A 22,692-nucleotide genomic window follows, 5' to 3' on the forward strand; every position below is an offset into this window, starting at 1 on the left:
ATTAAAATTTCCTCTCAGTGAATAAACAAAATTTAGGTTTACCAAAGTTCCACAGAAACTTTAGTCCTAATCCAGAAAAAGCCTATTAATTTCTAAATTTTTCTTTTTATGCAAATAAAAATTTAAAGAGCACAGGAAGAAAATGCTTGGTCATGCTGGTCTGGAATAAGAAAACATGCTCAGTGCTAAACTATGGTGGGAGAAATAAAAAATTATTTCTCATTATACTTTTTTTTTAAAACATTTTATTTACTTGACACAGAGAGAAAGCACAGGTAGGCAGAGAGGCAGACAGAGAGAGAGGGGGAAGCAGGCTCCCTGTCGAGCAGGGAGCCCGATGCAGGGCTCGATCCCAGGACTCTGGGATCATGACCTGAGCTGAAGGCAGAGGCTTAACTCACTGAGCCATCCAGGTGCCCCTCAATATACTTTTTTCAGCAAAATGAACCTAAAATAATTGAGGCAACTTAGTTGTTATGACACCAGATGTGCTTAGTTTTTTTCAAATTAAAAGGAAAGGGAAGGGCGCCTGGGTGGCTCAGTGGTTAAGCCGCTGCCTTCAGCTCAGGTCATGATCTCAGGGTCCTGGGATCGAGTCCTGCATCGGGCTCTCTGCTCAGCAGGGAGCCTGCTTCCTCCTCTCTCTCTGTCTGCCTCTCTGCCTACTTGTGATTTCTCTCTGTCAAATAAATAAATAAAATCTTTAAAAAAAAAAAAAAAGGAAAGGGAAAAAACAATCATGGAACTCTGACTTGGTCTTAAGGAATCAGCAGCTCTGGCCCCCATTCCTCCCCTAAGATCAAGGTGAACTATCAGTATGCAAATCAGTAAACTTTCAACAAAAAACAAAAATATTCTCAAAATCTATATAAAAAAAATCTTGGGGCCCCTGGGTGGCTCAGTGGGTTAAAGCCTCTGCCTTCAGCTTGCGTCATGATCCCAGGGTCCTGGGATGGAGCCCTGCATCAGGCTCTCTGCTCAGCTGGGAACCTGCTTCCTCCTCTCTCTCTGCCTGCCTCTCTGCCTACTTGTGATCTCTGTCTGTCAAATAAATAAATAAAATCTTTAAAAAAAATCTTATCGAAATAAAAAAGATCTTATTGGAGAAACTCTGAGATGAAAAAGACAATCAGAAATCTGAGGCCAATGTCTTGGCTTTTGTCATTTTACTTTCTGTTGGTTCTAATTAGACTAGCCTCAGATTCTGCATCTGGAAAATAAGATTAAACTCACACATACACACACACACTCGCCCCACCCCCACGACTTCATAAGAAATGTTTTGAAGATCAAATGAACTGACTGACGGAAGAAAGTCCAACACATTCTTAAGAGGGAAATGCTAGATTTTCTACTAATCTGTCACACAAAGTAATACTCATTTCAAGTCTTTTTCAAGGCTGCTGGTGTCTTTGATCATTTTGTCTGATATTTAAATTCAGTTTTGTTTTTCTATTTATACCACACCTCATTCCAAGAAGAATGAAGCAAAAAAGTATGAATTTTTTTAAATTATGCAACCACAATTATAAAAACCATACATCGAACTAGGGGAGATATTCAATACCAACCCCACATCATCACCGACATAAAACAGACAGATGTGAAAATTTCTGAATCCATTTTCTGTTTTAAAAGCTCACAATCTAATCTAAATGGAGCTACCAGAGAAAACAAACTCATCTAAAAGTATTCTATCTTGCTGTTCGAAAATTAGAGTGACCTTACCTTGTATGGATCAAGTAAAAAGTCACTGAACTTGCTAGGGAGGGAGTATTTCTTCACCAACTCGTCTTCTACCACCCACGGTGCATTTTCACCAGTACCGGCCCGTAACGCGTTATGCCGTATAAAGTATCGAAGTATCTCCTTATTTGGCGGGCGTTCTGTACGAATCAAGCTGTCTGCTGGCACATTACTGATGATCTAGGTGAACAAATACAAATAATTTACCACTGGGTAATAAGCAATTAACTACTGAGAACAAAGATTTATGTTCTCTCCAAAAAATCATCGTCCCCTCTATAAAATACAGCTACTATAAGCTAAATGAAACAAAAAGAGGAATTTTCTGAGGAAGAATGTTAAACACATCCCTACACAATTTATCAGTATGTATCAAAGTCCTAAAAATGTGCATACCCACTGAACCATCAATTTCTCTCTTTTTTTTTTTTTTTAAAAAAGATCTCATTTATTTATTTGAGAGTGAGAGCATGAGTGGGGTGGAGGGGGGCACAGGGAGAAGGAGAAGCAGACTCAGCACATAGTCTGATGTGGGGCTTGACCCCAGGACCCTGGGATCATGACCTGAGCAGAAGGCAGACACTTAACCGACTGAACCACCCAGGTGCCCCTGAATCAGCAATTCCTCTTGTTAAGAATTTGGAAGTAAGGGGTTCAAGTCGTTAGATGTCTGCCATTGGCTCAGGTCATGTTCCCAGGGTCCTGGGATAGAGCCCCACATCAGGCTCTCTGCTTGGCAGGGGGCCTGCTTCTCCCTCTCCCACTCCCCCTGCTTGTGTTCCCTCTCTGGCAGTCTGTCAAATAAATAACACCTTTAAAAAAAAACAACAATTTAGAAGTAAATGAACAGTCATCACCAACTGCTTATAAAAATGAAAAAAAGAAAAAAAAACAACACCACAAAAAAATAAAAACCAGAAGGGAAAATTACATAAAGGTACATCAGCAATGGAATCATTTTTTAAATTAAAATATATCCATATAATGAAGGCAACCATTATATACATATAAATATATGTAATATACTGCACATAACATATATAACCATAAAATATATTACCTATAATATATACAACCTTAGGGGAAAAACATTTCTTAATCAGGACAAATTTATCAGAATCATCTAGGGTGTTATTAAAATGCCGATGTTTGGGCCCCAAACTTATTGAATCAGAAGTATCTCTGGCAGCAGAGCCTGGGCATCTACATCTTTAGTAAACTCTCCTGGTGACTAACATACACCCTACAACCTGAAAACACTGTTTTGGGAAAAATTTAATGACCTCACAGATGTTTACCGCATACTTAATGAAAAAAATCAAGCTACATAATAGTACATACAGAATACTCCTATTTTTATTTAAAAGCTAACCACCAGGGGCACGTGGGTGGGTCAGTCAGTTAAGAATGCAACTCTTGGTTTCAGCTCAGGTCATGATTGCAGGGTCACGAAACTGAGCCGCATGTCGGGCTCTGAGCTCAGTGTAGAGTCTGCTTGGGACTCTCTCCCTCTTGCTCTGTGCAACCCCCAACCCCACCTCTCTAAAATAAATAATTTTTTTTTTTTAAGGTGTATTGTGACTCTGGATCAATAAACCAGTAAAACAAAGCACTAAGTCATTTTAAAGGTATTTACTATTTTAGATTAGTAGCTTCACAAATTCCTTGTAAAAGCACTGATTAGGGGCGCCTGGGTGGCTCAGTTGGTTAAGTGACTGCCTTCGGCTCAGGTCACGATCCTGGAGTTCAGGGATCGGGTCCCGCATCAGGCTCCCAGCCCCATGGGGAGTCTGCTTCTCCCTCTGACCTCTTCCCCTCTCATGCTCTCTCTCACTCTCTCTCAAATAAATAAATAAAATATTAAAAAAAAAAAAAGCACTGATTAGAACTGACTCAGTTTCTGAGTTTAAGTATATTACAAATTGCTTTATTTTTAACTGGGAAGAGCTATTACCTGGGGAAAAGTCCTTAACTGCTGGGAACTGATTCTTATTTTTCAAACTAAGCTTGAAGCTCAAATGCAAATTATTTTTATACCCTAATAATTATGATCATATTAAAAGGAAAAATGCATGCTATCTCTTAGAGAAAAAAATACAATTTAACTTAAGGTCATAATTACAAAGACTAGAAAACCCCTCAGAATTTGTGTAGAAACACATTCATTCATATTTTTTTTAGCACAGTTTCTCCGAGAAAACTAGCCCTACATTTTCTGAAATAACATTTACTACGTGTAAAAGGTTTAATACAAAGTGCCAACTAACCTTATCTTCATTTTGTAATTTCACATCGTATTTGTGAGGCAGAAATTTTGGTGGAGCCCATTTCCTTTCTCCTTTTTTTAATGAAGTAGGGAGTTTTCGTGGAGATCTACGTGCTCTGTCATCTAATCAAATCAATAGAAAATTAGTGAAAAAAACAAGTCTTTAATTTCATCCATTCATTCATTACTCATAATCTTAATGAACACCTACTCTACACTAAGCACTGAATGATGGGGCACAAAGATGAATTATAAAATCCTTACCTCAAGCAGATAGTCTATGAGTCTACAAAAATTACAGTACAATGTGATAAACTACTATAACAGACTGGTACAGAAAAATACAGTGAGAGGAAAGAGAAGTAATGTCTAACTTGGTCTGGAAGAAAAAGTAAGGCTTGTTTATAGACTATAAGCAATGAGATCAGTGACTATGATCTAGACTGCAGTAAAAACTTCAAACCAAAGAGTTAAGAAGGGGCCAAATTACAAATAATTTGTTTTTGTTTTATTTTGTTTTAAGGTAGACTCCATGTCCAATGTGGGGGCTTGAACTTGAACTCACAACCCTAAGATCAAGAGTCACATGCTCTACCGACTAAGGCAGCCAGGAACCCCAACAATGAAAGCCATTTAAAGAGATGAAGGTGTCTGGTGGGCACTAAGGAAACAAAGGATTTCCATCTAACTATGGTGTGAAAGATCACTACTATGAAAAAATTAAACACATTCTGCAGTTAGAAAATGAATGAAAAGGTCAGCTGAGACTAAAGATTGGGAATCACAAGAAACAGCACTAAACATCTGAATGAATTTAACTGGAATGGAGGTTCAAGAGGTTCAAATGGAGAGTCAAGAGGCATTTAGAAGACAGATTGGTAACCAACTAGATGTGGAACTGCTAACAGTTTCCAAGTTTTCTGTCTTAGGGACAAAGATGAGGGGGTCATTAACTGAGTAAGAGAACGTTGAAAGAAAAGCAAGACACGGGGCACCTGGGTGGCTCAATGGGTTAGGGCCTCTGCCTTCAGCTCAGGTCATGATCCCAGGGTCCTGGGATCGAGTCCCGCATCGGGCTCTCTGCTCTGCAGGGATCCTGCTTCCCCCTCTCTCTGCCTACTTGTGATCTCTGTCTGTCAAAGAAAGAAAGAAAGTAAAGCAGGACAATTCTTGCTGATGTGCCTTGGGAAGATAACATAAAGAGTAAGATGAACAATTTAGCCTTATAGCTGTTCAATTTAAACCGCCCGGACATACATGCGAAGACTGGGTCTCGAGGTAAGAAGTTAAGCTGACGTGGGTCTGGGAATCATCAGCCTTTACAGAGATTAAGAATTTAAACTGTGGGCAGGAATGAAATAGAACAATACCCTTGTGCAAAAGAGTTAAAAGGAGGCAGAACAAAATCCCATGAAAAATAATTTAATGTCAGAGAAAAATGTGCAACTCTTGATCTCGAGGTCATGAGCTGGGGAGTCCCATGTTAGGCAGAAGACACTTAAAAACAAAAAACAAATAACCCCTCCTCCCAGAAAAGTAGTTAGGAAACCCAGGGAGACTATGGTATCAAATAGCTGAAAGATACAAGAGTGATCAACAGTGTTGGTCTGTTGGAACAGAAAAGTAAAACACAAAGGAGAAATCAGTTAATTCTACAATTAGGGAAGTCACCTATTAATCTTGTTGGGAACAGTTTGAGGAGTAAAGAGGCAGAAGGTACACTGTAACAGCATAGGACATAAACTTATATTCAGAAAGTGGAGACGACATTCTCAAGAATCTTACCTTGAATAAGTAAGACAGAAATAGAACAGGATCAAGGGAAGATATGTTTTTGTTTTTAGAAAATGAGACTTTGTTTATAATCTGAGAAGAACCATTAGAAAGAGAGTTTAAAACACTGTATAGTAGAGGGGCACTTGGGTGGCTCAGTTGGTTAAGGGTCCAACTCTTGGTATCAGCTCAGGTCTTGATCTCAGGGTCGTGTCTTCATGTCCCGCATTGGGCTCCATGCCGGGCATGGAGCCTACTTTAAAAAAAAACAGCATATGGTAGAATGATAAAAGTTTACCAAGACCTTGAGAAACTAAGAGGGAATAGTATTCACTTTTTTTTTTAAAGAGTATTATTTATTTATTAAAGAGAGAGAGAGAAAGAGAAAGACAGCGCCCAAGCAGGGGAACTGGCAGGCTTCCCACTGAGCAAGAATTTAGATGTAGGGCTAGATCCCAGGACCCGCTGAATCATGACCTGAGCTGAAGGCAGACACTTAGCCGACTGAGCCACCCAGGTGCCCCAGAGGGAATGGTATTCAAAGCACAAGTATCTTGGCCAAGAGAAAAGAGAGCTCCCTTCTAAGATGGAGAACAGAGTCCTACGAGGGAGGTTAGAACACAAACCTGAAAAATTTCTGCTTCCTTCCACAAAGTAAAAGGAAAGGTCACATGGTTAAGAAAATATTTTGCATAGTAGGATTTGCTTCTCATATTTCTACGGAAATTCTAATGAATTTTTCCCCTGAAGAAATGCAAATATACCATAATATTAATTCTACTCTTATCTACTACTCTTATCAACATAGTAGCAATAACATTACATCCCAGTAATTAAAATCTCACTGAAGGCACACACTCTAAAAAATAAGCCAAAGCCTAAAACCAGCAGTTCCTGGTACACAATGCTTAAGGTATAAAACTAACAGCTGTAACATATCACGGGTATTCCAATGATGCTCATTCTAGAAGAAAAGAAGTGTTAGAAGACAGATCTGCCAACACCTACCCAAAACAACCAAGCCAAAACAGGAACTGTAACACACATATTATAAAGCTTCAGTGTCAAAAGAAGAGACTGAAAAACGCAGACATTAGCATTGGTAATACAGCAGAGAAGAAAACAGAACCGCAGCATCAACGGCGAGAAGGGAGCAGCTACACGATCTCCAAAGCATCCTTGGGACTGGGTAAGGACGGCCCTCTAAGACCATCTGTACATATCCCAGACCCCCAGAGACACAAAACAGAATGGAAGGCAGACAGCAGAACATTTTAATGTAATATTCTAATTCAAACTTTGTGACAGTTAAAGAATGAGGGAAAACTGTTTAATCCTCGAATAGTCACAGAGAAAGGGACTGATAAACACATACTCTGAGTGCTCCTATTTTTAGAGAGAGAAGGATCTAGTCAAATTCCTTATTTACACAAATTAAAAAAAAAAAAAAAATCACAACAACGAAGCCCTCAAGAGGCTGAAAAGTCTCCCCAGTAAGCAACGTCTCAGTTTCTCAACTTTGAAAACATCACTGGTTAAGTCTCCAGGTCCCTAAAAATTATTTTTAGTGTTTCACAATTCTGGCAGCTCCCATCTGAGAGGGACCTGAATTACAGAATATAGACAAAAGGAAGTATCTTAAAAGCACCACACTGACTTAAAATATGAAAAGAAACAGAAATTAGAATTAGCCCCTCCTACGCCAATCCCCCTACTTCCACACTCACTTCCATATATCCAACTCAGAAAAAAGGAAAGTAAACCTTTTTTTCCCATCCTGGGTAGACAGGTGCATGCACACAGATTTCTAAGCAGCCAGAGGTAACGACTTCCCAATGGTCTTAACTGTACAGGGAGATTTAAATATTTTGTGTGTGGGGGGCGGGTAGATTTAAAATCTTAATTCAGGGGCGCCTGGGTGGCTCAGTGGTTTGGGCTGCTGCCTTCAGCTCGGGTCATGATCTCAGGGTCCTGGGATCGAGCACCGCATCGGGCTCCTTGCTCCGCGGGAAGCCTGCTTCCCTCTCTCTCTCTCTCTATTTCTGCCTGCCTCTCTGCCTACTTGTGATCTCTGTCTGTCAAATAAATAAATAAAATCTTTAAAAAAATAAATAAATAAAATCTTAATTCACTTGCTGAATATTTTGCTTTCTGAATCATAAATGAACAAAAACATGTCTAGCTATCTACAAAACAAGACCAAATCTAAGTGCAGGAGAACTCAGAAAGATCTGTGTCTAGAATAAGCAGAGTAGCACACTCACTAAGGAAAGCCAGTATCATACATACTAATACTCTCTCTCCTTCCTTCTTCCTCTTTTACGATCGCTTCCTTCTTCTGATGATCCTGAGGAATCTGACCCGAGTTCTCTTTGTCGCTGGAGGGAGAGTCACAGGAACCATCTGATTTCTTCTCAGCGGCCTCTTCATCTACTTTTTCCAAAGGATGAATCTTCACAATCCTCACCTTGAGCATTTTTTCCTTCCCAACCTATAAAGGAGACAGGCGAGAATCAATAGTAAGAACCAGAAAGCGAAAGATGTTTAGAATTTATTATCCAATATCCATCCCACTTCACCTGATAAAAATTCACTCAAACTCTGAAGTAGCCAAGTAGTGATTTTTTTCGACTTCATTTCTCAGACTTCTAAATTGAAACAGGATACCTTAAGAAATAAAGTGACCACCATCTAGTTCATGATTCACACACCAATGTCCTAAGGCCAAAAGGCAATCACTACACTAACCTGACATATATGTAAACTACAGTTCAAGAATTTCCATTTTTAAGAAAACCAACTCTACAGGAGCATCTGGCCAGCTCGGTAGGAAGAACACACGTGATCTCAAGGTTGTGAGTCTGAGCCCCATGTTTGGTACAGACTGCTTCAAAATAAAATCTCAAAATTAATAAATTTCAACTATACATAATGATATCCAATTATTCTAGAATCACGTGTTGAAAAGACAATCTTTTCTTCACTTAATTATCTTTCTACCTCTATCAAAAATCAGTAGTTGAGAGCACCTGGGTGGCTCAGTCAGTTAAGCATCTGACTCTGATCTCAGCTCAGGGCTGGAAGTATCAGCCCCATGTTGGGTTCCACAATGGGCATGCAGCCCACTTAAAAAAAAAAAAAAAATCAGGGGGTGCCTGGGTGACTCAGTGGGTTAAAGCCTCTGCCTTCAGCTCAGGTCATGATCTCAGGGTCCTGGGATCGAGCCCCGCATCGGGCTCTCTGCTCAGCAGGGGGCCTGCTTCCCTCTTTCTGCCTTCCTCTCTGCCTACTCGTGATCTGTCAAATAAATAGATAAATCTTTAAGGGGGGGGGGGGGCAAGAGTTGGACCAAGCCACCCAGGCACCCTTCCACAGGAACTTTACAATCAGCTTGACAATTCCTACAGAAGAGCTGCTGGGATTTTATTATTATTTTTTGAGTATAGTTGAAAAGCTGCTGGGATTTTATTGCAATTGTGTGAATCTACACGTCAATTTAGGAAGAACTGGTATTTTAACAATACTGAGTTTTCCAATCCACGAGCAAAGATATATCTATCATTTAAGGCCCTCTTAAATTTCTCTCAGGAACATTTTATACTTTTTAGTGTATAGATCTTGTGTATCTCTTATCAAATTACTCCCAGAATATTTCACATTTTTTGACATTACCATGGATGGCTGATCTTTCTGGGAGCCTGGGTGGCTCAGTTGGTTAAGCATCTGCCCTCAGCTTGGGGCATGACCCTGGGTCCTGGTTCAAGTCCCACATCGAGTTTCCTACTTAGCAGGGAGTCTGCTTCTCCCTCAGCGCTTCACCCCTGCTCATGTTCTCTCTCTCTCAAAAACATACAAATAAAAAATCTTTAATGGTACTGATCTTTCTAAATTTTAATTTCCAATTGTTTGGTTTTTCTATTATTTATCTTGTATCCTGCTACCCTGCTCATAAACTCATTTATTAGCTCTAGTAGCTTTTATGGGAGATTCCAGGAGATTTTCTACATAGACAATCATACTGTCTGCAAATAAAGATAACTTTATTTCTTCCTTCCCAATATAGATGCCCTTTATTTCCTTTCCGGACATACTACTGACTAGAACCACCAATATAATGTTAAATGGAGTGGAACAGCAGACATCCACTCTTTTACCATTAGGTATCTTGTTAGCTGGAGATTATTCTATAAATACCCTTTATCAGACTGAAGGCATTTCTATTTGCAGTTTGTTGAGAGTTTTTATTAGAAACTGATGCTGGATTTTGTTGAACGTTTTTTGTGTATAAAATGAGATGACCATATGGTTTTTCATCCTGTTTATAAGAAGAATTATAAATTTATAGCAACTTTGCATTTATAGAATAACCTCACTGAATTAAGATAAACTGTCCTTTTCCTAGTGCTGGATTTCATTTGCTAAAATTTTGATTAGAAAATTTTGCATCTCGGGACGCCTGGGTGGCTCAGTTGGTTGGGCGGCTGCCTTCGGCTCAGGTCATGATCCCAGCGTCCTAGGATCGAGTCCCGCGTCGGGCTCCTTGCTCTGTGGGGAGCCTGCTTCTCCCTCTGCCTCTGCTGCCACTCTGCCTGCCTGTGTGCTCTCACTCTCTCTCTCTCTCTCTGGCAAATAAATAAATAAAATCTTAAAAAAAAAAAAATTTTGCATCTGTGTTCACAATGGGGTTTTGTGAACACAGACTTTATTTTCTAATGCATAGTTTTTTCTCTTAATGTGCTTATATGGTTTTGGTATCAGGGAAATGCTGACTTTACATGAGTTCCAAAGAATTCACACCTCCCTCTCCTCTTCTATTTTCTGATAACATTTGTATAGAATTGGTAGTGTATCTTCCTTAAATGTTTGACAGAATTCACCAACGAAGACATTTGGGCATGGAATTTTGTCAAGTTTTTTTTTGTTGCTTTGTTTTTTTAAGATTTTATTTATTTATTTGACAGATCACAAGCAAGAAGAGAGGCAGGCAGCGAGATTGGAGGGAGCAGGCTCCCTGCTGAGCAGAGAGCCCAATGTGGGACTCGATCCCAGGATCCTGGGATCAAGACCTGAGCCGAAGGCAGAGGCTTTAACCCACTGAGCCACCCAGGCGCCCCTCGTCAAGATAATTTTAGTCACAAGTTCAATTTCTTTAATAGCTATATTAGGGACTATTAAGGTTTGTATTATTTGTTGTTGAATGGGTTTTGGCAGTTTGTATCTCTCCAGGGATTTGTCCACTTTAGCTGTCAAATTTGCTGGTGTCGAAAATGTTCATGATATTCCCTTATTACCCTGTCAATATCTGTAGACTATAGTTATCACCTAATTCTTCATATTGGCTAATTTGTGTCTCTTTTTTTCCTGGAAGTTTGGTTGGAGGTTTATTAATTTTATTGAATTAGCAGCTTCTGGTATCACTGATTTTCCTGTTTTCTATTTTACTAATTTCTACTCTGATCTTTACTAAATCCTTTCTTATTCTGTTTTCTTCTATTTAATTTGCTCTTCTCTTTCTTATCTCTTAAGGTAGAATCCAAGGTCAACGCTTCAAGACCTCTTTTTTCTTAAAAAAAAAAAAAAAGTTGTCTAGTTGTTTAGCGCTATACATCCCTTGCCGTCTAGATTTTGGTGAGTTCAACCCACAGGAAGCAAGAGCAGAAAATCAGATGATGGTAGAGGAAAAGTGACGTTGGGGTATTTATTCCCTTGACTGTCTCCCTAGAAAATTGGTTACATCTTACTAGCAAAGTACTCTTCTACAACGACACACTCTCTCTTCTAGTTCCAGTACCCACTTACTCCCTTGTTTCTTTGGGGTTTAGGAGTGGTAGTTTCTCTACTGTTGGTAGCAATTGGGTACTTAACCTTTCCTTGACAGTCTTCCTTAACCGAGATCAAACTGTTGTCTGTCGTCCACAGTCCCTTAATTCAATTCAGTTCAATTTCACCATTTGAATATGCCATCTGTTTCCTGCCAGACTCTGACTAATGTGAAGTATGTGATCAAAACCCACAGACGTTACAAACAGAAAAAGAACTAGCTAGGAGCTCCAGAGAGTCAAAGTAAATTAGGGAAAAGAACAAGAGCTTTGGAACCACACAGACAGAAGTTTGAATCCTTGTCCCAACACGTCATTACTGGCTACTGGTAAGCTACTAAGCCATTCCCCTCCCTCCTTTCTCTTGCCAGGCTGCCTTTTTCTGAGGCTTTTAAAAAAAATCAGGGGGAGGCCTGGGTGGCTCAGTCAGTTAAGCGCCTGCCTTCAGCTCAGGTCATGATCTCAGGGTCCTGGGCTCGAGCCCATATCACATTCCCTGCTTGGCAGAGAGCCTGCTTCCCCTCTCCCTCAGTCCCTCCCTACAGCTCATGCTCTCTCTTGTGCTCTCTCTCAAATAAGTAAAATCTCAAAGAAAAAAGAAAAGGCGATATTCGCTTTCCCAGCCCCCGTGCAGCTCGGGACGGCTACACAGACACAGTCTAGCCAGTAACCCCCCACAGGAAGGGTGAGGGTCGAGTGCGTGCTTCTGGTGAAGTTTTCTTATGACGCTCAGGTAGGCACTTTCTCACTCTGAACACAATCGCAAGTTCACAACCGAGAGGTAAGAAAGCTAAGGACACAACTGAAAACGCTGAACAGAGCAGAGCAGAAAGACGAGAAGTACAGGTCCTTGACAACACTGCCCAGCCTCTATCCCAAACCTGGTACCACCTGCCCCTAAGACGTGCTATGTGAGACAATTAAAGGTCTTCACTGCTCAAGCCAAGACTACTCAAAGCATGTCCCCAGAGTGTGGTCATCACAGCCTGCAGCTGGTCAGAAGTGCATACTTTTGGGCCCTACCTCTGACCTTCTGAACCAAACTGTCAGGGAATGAATGGTACCCAAGAATGTGTCTTCAGAAGTCCTCCATGTGATTTCATTGAGGCTCAAGTTTGAGAAGTACTTAACACTGCTAGTCGGCTATTTTGTTACATACAGCTGAAACCATTCTTAACTAAAACATATCAATCTGGTGACGCCTGGGTAACTCAGTCTGGTTAAGGGGTTGCCTTCAGCTCAGGTCATGATCCTAGGGTCCAGGGATCGAGTCCCACATAGGGCTCCCCAATCAGCGGAACATCTGCTTCCCCCTCTGCCTGCCACTCTCCCATTTGTGCTGGCTCGCTCTCTCTGACACATAAAATCTTTAAAAGAGAAAAAAAATCAATCTGAACAAGATATTTTAAGTTTGGGGTTTTTTTTTTTTGAGTGATCTCTACACCCAACATGGGACTTAAACTCATGGCCCCAAGATGAAGAGTCACGTGCTCCCCCAACGGAGCCAGCCAGGAGCCTTACCTCAACAAGCTGTTTAAATATTTGAGCCTGACATGCAACATGCACCCAGTGTTTACAGCAGCAACGTCCACAACAGCCAAACTATGGAAAGAGCTGAGATATCCGTCGACAGATGAATAAAGATATGGTGTGTACACACACACAGACACGCACGCACGCACAATGGAGTATATTACTCAGCCATCAAAAAAGAATGAAATCTGGGACGCCTGGGTGGCTCAGTTGGTTAAGCAGCTGCCTTCGGCTCAGGTCATGATCCCAGCATCCTGGGATCGAGTCCCACATCGGGCTCCTAGCTCAGCAGAGAGCCTGCTTCTCCCTCTGCCTCTGCCTGCCATTCTGTCTGCCTGTGCTCGCTCTCTCCCCCCCCCTCTCTCTGATAAATAAATAAAATTAAAAAAAATAAAAAAATTAAAAAAAATTAAAAAAAAAATTAAAAAAAAAAAAAAGAATGAAATCTTGCCATTTACAATGACGTGGCTAGAACTAGAGGATTAAGTGAAATTAAGTCAGAGAAAGACAAAAAGCCTATGATTTCACTCACATGTGGAATTTCAGAAATGAAACAAATGAACATGGGGGAAGGGAAGGAAAAATAAAATCAGACAAAATCAGAGAGGGAGAAAACCGTAAGAGACTCTTAACTACAGGAAACAAACTGCAGGATGTCGGCAGGGCGGCGGGCGGTGGGGATGCGGTAACTGGGTGATGGGCACCGAGGACAGCACGCGATGGAATGAGCACTGCGTGCTCTATGCAACTGACGAATCACAAAAGTACCTCTGAAATTAATGATACACTGTATGTTCATTAAACTGAATTTAAATTAAAAAAGAAAAATAAATTTAAAAAATAGATAAATAGGTGAGTTGTTTACCACCTCCACATTTTTTGTGCACATTCTGCAAGATGTTATGGCAGCAATCAGCTCGATTTCCAGGACGTACAAATATTTATCAAATGTTAGTCCCCTTCCTCCTGAATCTTACTTTAAGCTTTCAAAGGATTATACAGGGACTTCTTTAGTGTTAGGTTTTCACTTTAATCATTGCTACCCTGGTACTATCTGGAGTAGAAAATTAAAAAACAAATTTAGTTTAAAAAAAAAAAAAGAAAGAAAGAAAGAAAGAGGGGCGCGTGGGTAACTCGGTAGGTTAAGCCTCTGCCTGCAGCTCAGGTCATGATCTCAGGGCCCTGGGATCGAGCTCCACCTTGGGCTCTCTGCTCAGCCGGGAGCCTGCTTCACCCCTCTCCCTCTGCCTGCCTCTCTGCCTACTTGTGATCTCTGTCAAATAATAATTAAAAAAAAAAAAAAAAAAGATTTTACTTATTTGTGAGAGAGAGAGAGAGAGCGCATGTGAGCAAGAAGAGTGCGCACAAGCAGGGGGGAGGGGCAGAGGGGCAAAGGGAGAGGGACAAGCCGACTCCTCACTAAGCAGGGAGCTGGACTTGGGGCTCGATCCCAGGACCTTGGGATAATGACCTGAACCAAAGGCAGATGATTAAATGACTGAGCCACCCAGGTGCCCCAACAATTATCGTAATACTAACATAATGTTAAACATTCCCAACAATGAATACAGTTCTAAAATTTGTTATAGTTCCTACACTATAGTTCCTAACAGTTCCTTACAATATCTGATACTAAGGAAAGCAGACTTCAAACATAGCACAGTTTTACAAACAGAACCACACTCTGTGATCTATGCTGGAAGCTCTAATCTTAATGTACGGCTAGTGAGTCAAATCGTACCCAAAAAAACATGGGCTTACCTCAAAATCACACTCTTCTCCCACAGCGTATTTTGTCATGATCTCCAACCAAGCGGTATCTACTAATTTCTCTAAAGAGGCTGTGTTATGGTGAACCATTTCCAGAACAAGTTTCTCGTACCAGGCTGGGAACTCCTCCTTCAAACTAAACAAACATGTTATTAGTTACCAAGAAAATGCAGAAAAACCTATTAGAGAATTAATTCAAGTTAGTGCAAACACTTCTTTGGCAAATATAAGCAGGCACTGGGGAAAACAAATCTTTAAAACCATGTGGCATGCAGGACGAAGGAGGAACTGCTAAGAACCTCTGTCAGATGGGCCTACCCAGGTTAATTTTCTCATCTGGAAAATAAAATTAATAGGCACATCATCTGTAAGGCTCAACAATTCCCCATTTGTTTATATAGGAGATTTCCCTTTTTAGGTGTGAATTATTTACTCATATCCTTACCCCCACCCTTTTTTTTTTTTTTTGCTAGAAGCCCAAATCTTGATTCTATTTGTGTTAAGTCTCAATCAATGAATTTTTTCCTATGTATTTCACATTCATTAAAAGGTCTCATAATACCTTGTGAGGTACCTAGAATTTCCACTTTATAAATAAGGGAAATAAATCAGGAAGGGTTAACAAGATGGAACCATAACTTGAACCCAAAGTCCTTGGCAAAAGTAGAACAATGAAGTACTACTTTTCACTTAATAATCTAAGAGAAGAATTTTCATTAACATACCCAACAGCAACAAATGAGGAGTGTGATGTGGACTGCACCGCAGACCGCCTATCAGGCTTACAATCGTGATACTCCCAGTCATTCTGCACTGTTCAGACCCAAAAATGTCCTCCAACTGACTGCTAGCCTTAAAAATCTCTTATCATACTGCCTTACAATTTACCTACGGAGTCACCTGCTATTCCCCAGTCCAATCAGCAGAAGTCTCTCCGCCTCTGTTAAGGCTGTTACCTTTGTCCTCTCCCTACCACTCTCCCTCCCTGCTTAAGCACCACCCCAAGATGCCCTCGGACTTCCCTACCTCCAGGAGGCCTCTCCTGGCCCCTATAAAAGCCCGCTCTCCAGCAAGCCTCCCAGTCACCAGGGTTCAAAGGTCACTATTCACAGTTACTTCTGGGCAGAGGCTGGACAGTGATGTTCAGATCTTTGTATCAGCTCTGTATTGCTCACATTCTTTTTTTGTTTTTTAAACATTTTATTTATTTATTTATTTATTTATTTATTTATTTATTTATTTGACAGCGAGAGCAGGGGGAGAGGAGCAGACTCCCTCCTGAGCAAGGAGCCCAACGCAGGACTCTGGGATCATGATGTGAGCCGAAGGCAGCTGCTTCAATTGAGCCACCCAGGGGTCCCTGTATATTGCTTACATTCTTTTTTTTTTTTATTAATTTTTTTTAAAGATTTTATTTATTTATTTGACAGAGAGAAATCACAAGTAGGCAGAGAGACAGGCAGAGAGAGAGGAGGAAGCAGGCTCCCCGCTGAGCAGAGAGTGAGACGCAGGACTCGATCCCAGGACCCCGAGATCATGACCCAAGCCAAAGGCAGCAGCCCAACCCACTGAGCCACCCAGGCGCCCCATTCTTTTTTTTTTTTTTTTTTAAGATTTTATTTATTTGACAGATAGAGATCACAAGTAGGCAGAGAGGCAGGCAGAGAGAAGAGGAAGCAGACTCCCTGCAGAGCAGACAGCCAGATGGGGCTCGATCCCAGGACCCTGGGATCATGACCTGAGCCGAAGGCAGCGGCTTAACCCACTGAGCCCCCCAGGCACCCCTACTGCTTACATTCTTATAAAAAGTACGCATAACTTTTATGAATGGAAAAAACGTGATTTCTACTTTGAATAAAAACTGTAAAACCATGCTTTTTCAGTAATCCCTCCCCTCACACCCTCTATTCTGTTCACTAACAAATCACATAAAACATATTCTTTAGAACTTCCCTCTGCTGTAATGGCTTCTAAGGTCAAGTGAGTTTGAAACCCACAAGGTTAAACCAAGCTACAGTTTCTTTACTGGAAGTCTTCTGAAAACCTTTAATATGCTCATGTGTTTTATGAATTTTCAAGAACAAAGTTAGTAGAGCTTTTCCAAAGTTGGGCTAAAAACACTCTTCAAGAACAATTACAGAAGCCATCTTATTAGTTCTACTCCCAATAACGCCATGACTCTCTATGTCAATACTATCCCAAGGAAGCCTGCATCGACTTCCCATCTGCTCGTCCTTCTCTAACTCACCCTATACACTGCTTCTAGATTAATCTCAAAGCCTAACTCCAATCTGATATTTCTCTCCTGTTCAAAAATTATTGTTGTCCTACTATTCACTAAATTAAATACAAATGTCTCTTCCTGTCTTCTATAATTTGGTACAAACTATCCTGTCAAGGTCACCTTCCTCAAGAAGCCCCATGAAGGGGTGCCTGGGTAGCTCAGTCATTAAGCATCTGCCTTTGGCTCAGGTCATGATCCCAGGGACCTGCGATCGAGCCCCACATCGGGCTCTCTGCTGTGCAGAAGTCCTGCTTCTCCCTCTCCCATTACCCCTGCTTGTGTTCCTGCTCTCGCCATCTCTTTCTCTGTCAAATAAATAAAATCTTAAAAAAAAAAAAAAAAAAGGCAGCCCCATAAAGTTTTCCCTAACAATTCCAGGTTAGTCCCTAGCCTCTAAATTCCGATCGTTTGTCTGCATTTAGAAAAGCGTACATTATTCACATTTTGAAACTGAATTCTCTTACTTATTCCTAACAGTGTTTCACTTGATTCTCTTTGGGTTTTTCTGGTACACAATCATATTACAAGTACCAACCACTGACTTGCTCCTTAGTACTCTTCATACTCTCTATCGTAGGTCACTGGTCACCATCTTTTTATTTACAACGAATTTTCATCACATGTATCTTTTTGTCTCAAAAAGACACCCAGAAAAGGCAGCATTATCTCTATTTGCAAAGAGCAAACAGTAAATGCTTATATAGTGCAGAGGATAGTGCCTTAACACCATAACCAATTCCAGAATAAGTCAAACATGAGACCTGCCCTCAAGAAGTCTACAAGCTACTATGAGGGCCGGCAACCGCCCATGGGCCAAATTCAGCTACCCACTAGTTTCTGTACATAAAATTCTCTTCTATTTACAGCCATTCACATTCATTTACATTTTACCTATGGCTGTTTCCACTGTACTATGTCAGAGATGAACAGCTGAGACAGAAATCATGCGGCCCACAGACCCTAAAATATTTACTAACTGGCACTTTACAGGTAAGGCAGGCTAATCCCTGGTCTAATGTACAAAACAAAATATATACATAAATTACACTAATCCAAAATGGAACAATGTAAGTGACCCAGCAAAGAAGGAACAAGCAACAGGTTAACAGACTCAACAATTACTAGTCAGTTATGAAGCCATTACTAGAACCAGGTCTCAACTGACCCTAAGGCCTTTACACCAGCAGAAGAGCAGAACAGTATCAGATTACTCAACCCTATGCTCTCTGTTCTTCTGCTATCAAGAGAAGTCAATGAAAAATCCACAGAAAAAGCTTCTCTTCTCAGTTCCTAAAAGATTTCTATTTTATCATCACCCCTAGTTTCCTGTATCTTTTGCAAGCTCCTACTGCCCAAAATTGTTTTCTTTGGGGAACACCCAGTTGAGTAGGTACTCTGAACACAGACAGGATTTTTTTTTAAGATTTTATTTATTTATTTGACAGAGAGAGATTACAAGTAGGCGGGGGGGGGGGGCAGGCTCCCCACTGAGCAAACAGCCAGATGCCGGGCTGGATCCCAGGACCCCGGGAATCATGACCTGAGCCAAAGGCAGAGGCTTAACCCATTTAGATAAACTGTCTTCAAACCATGTATTTATTTTTGATAGCTACTGAAAGACTGTCCTAAATTTCAAATGACCACAAAATAAAGAAATCTTTCTGATTTGCTGCCTCTGTATTACTTCTAGATTATTATCAACTTCCTCTCCTAGAACCACATTTCCAGGGGCACCTGGGTGGCTCAGCCGGTTAAGTGCCTGACTCTTGATTTCTGCTCAGGTCAGGATCTCAGGGTTGTGAGAACCGGCCCGGCCAGCCCCACACCGGGCTCTGTGCAGAGCATGTAGCCTGCTTAAGATTCTCTCCTTCTCCCTCTGCCCCTCCACACCCCTCACGCATGTACTCGCTCTCTTTAAAAAAACAAAGCAAATAAAAAATTACATTTCCAGAGTATTTTCAAGGTAAAAGAATAGAGCAAGAACACACAAGAGCAGCTAAGTAAGTGTACACAAATATATATCCCACATACTTTGTTACCAGCAAAATGCCACTAAGCAAAGGCACTAAGACCCCAACACATTGTACTCATGTAATCTAGTCCAATGTATGCCCATCATTTTAAATATAGTTTTACTGTCCATCCTCCCCCCTTCCTAGTAGTATGAAGATGGTGCTAGAAGGGCAATGCTTTTATTACTTACAGTTCAGCAACTTCCTGTTCCTCCTCCCAGGCCTCCTTGTGGGTCAGCTGACTGCTCCCGGTACTCTTACACGTCCAAATGCGCTCACTGTACCTTTCCAGGCGGGCCTCATACTCTCTGTTAGCGGTGGCTCAGGAAAACGATATTCAAGCAACAGAGACAACTTATCCACACCCATAAAATACTTTATAACATAAAGAAAAAACTACATCATCCTTTTTATAATGTACAGCATAAAAAGCTAAAATTGGAGTTTTCAAGTGGCAAATCCAAATAAAATGATTAAAGCTCAAGAATGACTAAAATGGTTTGTCATGGTTTTGTTTTACAAATAAAATATTAGTATTGTAGGGGCATCCGGATGGCTCAGTCGGTGGAGCACGCGACTCCTGACCCTGGGATTGCTGGTTCCAGCTGTACACCGGATGTAGAAATTACTTAAAAATAAATTTTAAAAATTAGTATTTTGTTACGTGATTTCTTCACTTCACCTATTTCATCTTAAGAAGACTCCCACAGCACTGAAAATTTGTAATATGAAGGTAAATTAAACACAAGTCGTAAGGAAGAACAATTTAAGGTGTGTGGAATTGTTACCCAACTGAGATGGTCAGCAAGCTTAAGAGTCTGCGCCACGGGAAGATGAGCGAGGACTGCCCCAGTCTCACAGGCAGTCTGGAATAATCCTGCGCATATACTAATGATCCACTTACTAGAAGCCGTCCAGTCTACCTCAGAATCACCTGGTGGTTGGTCCTCAGAGTTTTGTTTTGGTTTGTTTTTAAGATTTATTTCTTTATTTGAGAGGGGGCGAGAGAGTGAGAGGAGAGAGGGGTCAGCGGGGGAAGCAGGTTCCCCGCTGAGCAGGGAGCAGGATGCGGGACTCCAGGATCCGGACCCGAGCCGAAGGCAGTCGTTTAACCAACTGAGCCACCCAGGTGCCCGGTCCTCAGAGTTTAAAAAATAAGTTCCATAAAGCCCTAAAAATAATTTTGATACCACATTTACCCAGTCTTTATGTTGTCTCCAATAATACTACACTCACAAGACGCTTAAGAAACGGTCGTTCGGTCTTTGTAAGGCAGATGAAGATATCGGCCTTTAGTTAGTGCCATAGAAATGGTAACTTTCCACACCCATCCCGACTAGAATTCACTATCAGCCAGCCACATTCAAATTCAAATGACAACTAACTAATTAGGCACAGCAACAGACGCTACGAAGAAAATAAAATGATACCACAACTACAGGATTAGCTGCCAATCTCTGTACTTTCCAAGTGACGCTTTTTATAGTAGTTGACATAAATGTATTTAAACAGCCCGTCTGCAATATTACCTTACAACTAAGCAAGTAATTCATTGTTTATATATGGAGATTCTTTGTTTTCCAAGGTTAATGATCAGTGAAAAGACAGAGGACAGGGAAAAATCCAGAAGTAATCCAGAAACAGTAGTTTTAGCCAAGAGTATAGCACCTTCCCTTGCTGTACCTTTCTCTGAGTCTGCCAAAAACACAACAGTAAGTCTATTTTCCTGGGGGCGAGGGGTACTATTATTTAAATGACTGAACAAAAGAGCAGTACCACCAAAAGCCAGGAGGCAAGTATCCATATAATATTACGTAAATGCAATCTCACTGAAAATTTATAAAAACTTACAGGCAGGAAACAGCATGCCTTCCAAAGCGACATGATCGTAACCGATCAACAAGATAAGTTTGTTTTCTGGTTTTGTCTATTTCCACTGGGGAAGGGGAGGTAAAATAATGACAGAAAGAATCATTAAGCAGACTGAAAATTTCAAAACATCTGATAACACTAACGCAGTATTTACTTACACTGAAGAAATTCACTGGGCAATCAGAGAGAACATGAGACAAACATGTCCTAAAGAAAAAATTTTAGCTTTTGTTACTAGCTGTTATTTTTAAAGGCAGGAATAATGTGCCCAGTCATCCTCCTTTGATCTAGACCTACAGGGCCAGCTGTAGGCTGGTATCACCCGGATGCCCCAATGATGCCCCAATGATACCTCCAATCCAGCCTTTTCCTAAGCTTGCTCGGTAACAGTGATTCCCACAAAAAGACCCTCATGTCCAAGTCAAAAACCAAGGAATCAACCTCAGCTCTTTAGTCCCTAAGTGCAACCATGCACTTACAGCTCAGATCAGTCCCTCCTCTTCCACAACAGAGCCATTATTCAAATTCAGCTTCTGAACCTCACTTCTCAGCTAGCCAAAACATTTTTAAACATTTTAATTGGCCTCACTGGTAATCCTCCTCTGGTCTTTTATGCTTCCCACCCAAACATCCTTCTTCTCAAACGTATTTGTTTTTAAACCCAGCTCTTCTTCCTTTAAAATCTCATTTGCCCGCTGGCCCCTGAAATGCAAATATATTCACACTGGGAAGCAAGCCTCTGGCTCCCACAGGACTGAAAAATCACTCCACCAATCAAGATTTTGTTGAGCAAGTTCCATGATTTTTATTCTTTTAAGAAAAAAAAAGGGAGAAGCTTTTTTCCTCAATACGTATTTAAATACCAAATATTTTTTTTTTTAAAGATTTTTTTTTAAGATTTTATTTATTTATTTGTCAGAGAGTGAGCACAGGCAGAGTGGCAGGCAGAGGCAGAGGGAGAAGTAGGCTGCCTGCCGAGCAAGGAGCCCAATGTGGGACTCGATCCCGGTACCCTGAGACCATGACCTGAGCTGAAGGCAGCTGCTTAATCAACTTAGCCACCCAGGCATCCCTTTTTTAAAGATTTCATTTATTTGACAGACAGAGATCACAAGTAGGCAGAGACACAGGCAGAGAGAGAGAGGAAGCAGGCTCCCTGCCGAGCAGAGAGCCCGATGTGGGGCTATGTGGGGCTCGATCCCATGACCTTGATACCATGACCTGGGCTGAAGGCAGAGACTTTATTTAGCCCACTGAGCCACCCAGGTGCCCCTTAAATACCAAATAATTTTTTACTGATTACGCTTTTACAAACCATAAAAGAGCCTCCTACTCTGATACGTATCTTCCTCACCCTCCTTTGAAAATTCACTCTCAGAAGAGCATTCTCATTCTGGGGGACTGACTGCATCCATTCCCCTAACTTCAACTACTACCTACCTGCCAGGAATTTCTAGCAGCAGCTCAGTCTCCTCTCTGAAATCCAGGCTCCTAGAATACACCAGACACCTCCATTCGGATATATGCACAGCAACTCAACAGAAGAACTTCCAAACTAAACACTCATATCCTACCCTCCCCACCCATTCCCAGGCAAAACTAAAAGGAAACAAACAC

At 41.0% G+C, this 22,692-nt stretch overlaps 1 protein-coding gene across 4 annotated transcripts in view; it reads right to left on the reverse strand.

Moving 5' to 3' along the window:
- Positions 1-22,692, reverse strand: part of BAZ1B (bromodomain adjacent to zinc finger domain 1B) — a 68,156-nt gene that overhangs the window by 39,937 nt on the left and 5,527 nt on the right. For all 4 annotated transcript variants that reach the window (XR_014306306.1, XM_082713889.1, XM_082713891.1 and 1 more), the window contains exons 2-6: positions 19,395-19,511; positions 14,899-15,043; positions 8,075-8,276; positions 4,014-4,135; positions 1,729-1,926 (exon numbers count right to left, since the gene is read on the reverse strand). Coding sequence is in view for 3 of the 4 variants with exons in the window: in XM_082713889.1 (XP_082570015.1) it covers positions 1,729-1,926; positions 4,014-4,135; positions 8,075-8,276; positions 14,899-15,043; positions 19,395-19,511 (784 nt within the window). In the remaining variant the exon portion in view is untranslated. The remainder of the gene's footprint in view (positions 1-1,728; positions 1,927-4,013; positions 4,136-8,074; positions 8,277-14,898; positions 15,044-19,394; positions 19,512-22,692) is intronic.

This window comes from Mustela nivalis, assembly GCF_964662115.1.
Source record: "Mustela nivalis genome assembly, chromosome: 19".
Taxonomy (NCBI): domain Eukaryota; kingdom Metazoa; phylum Chordata; class Mammalia; order Carnivora; family Mustelidae; genus Mustela; species Mustela nivalis.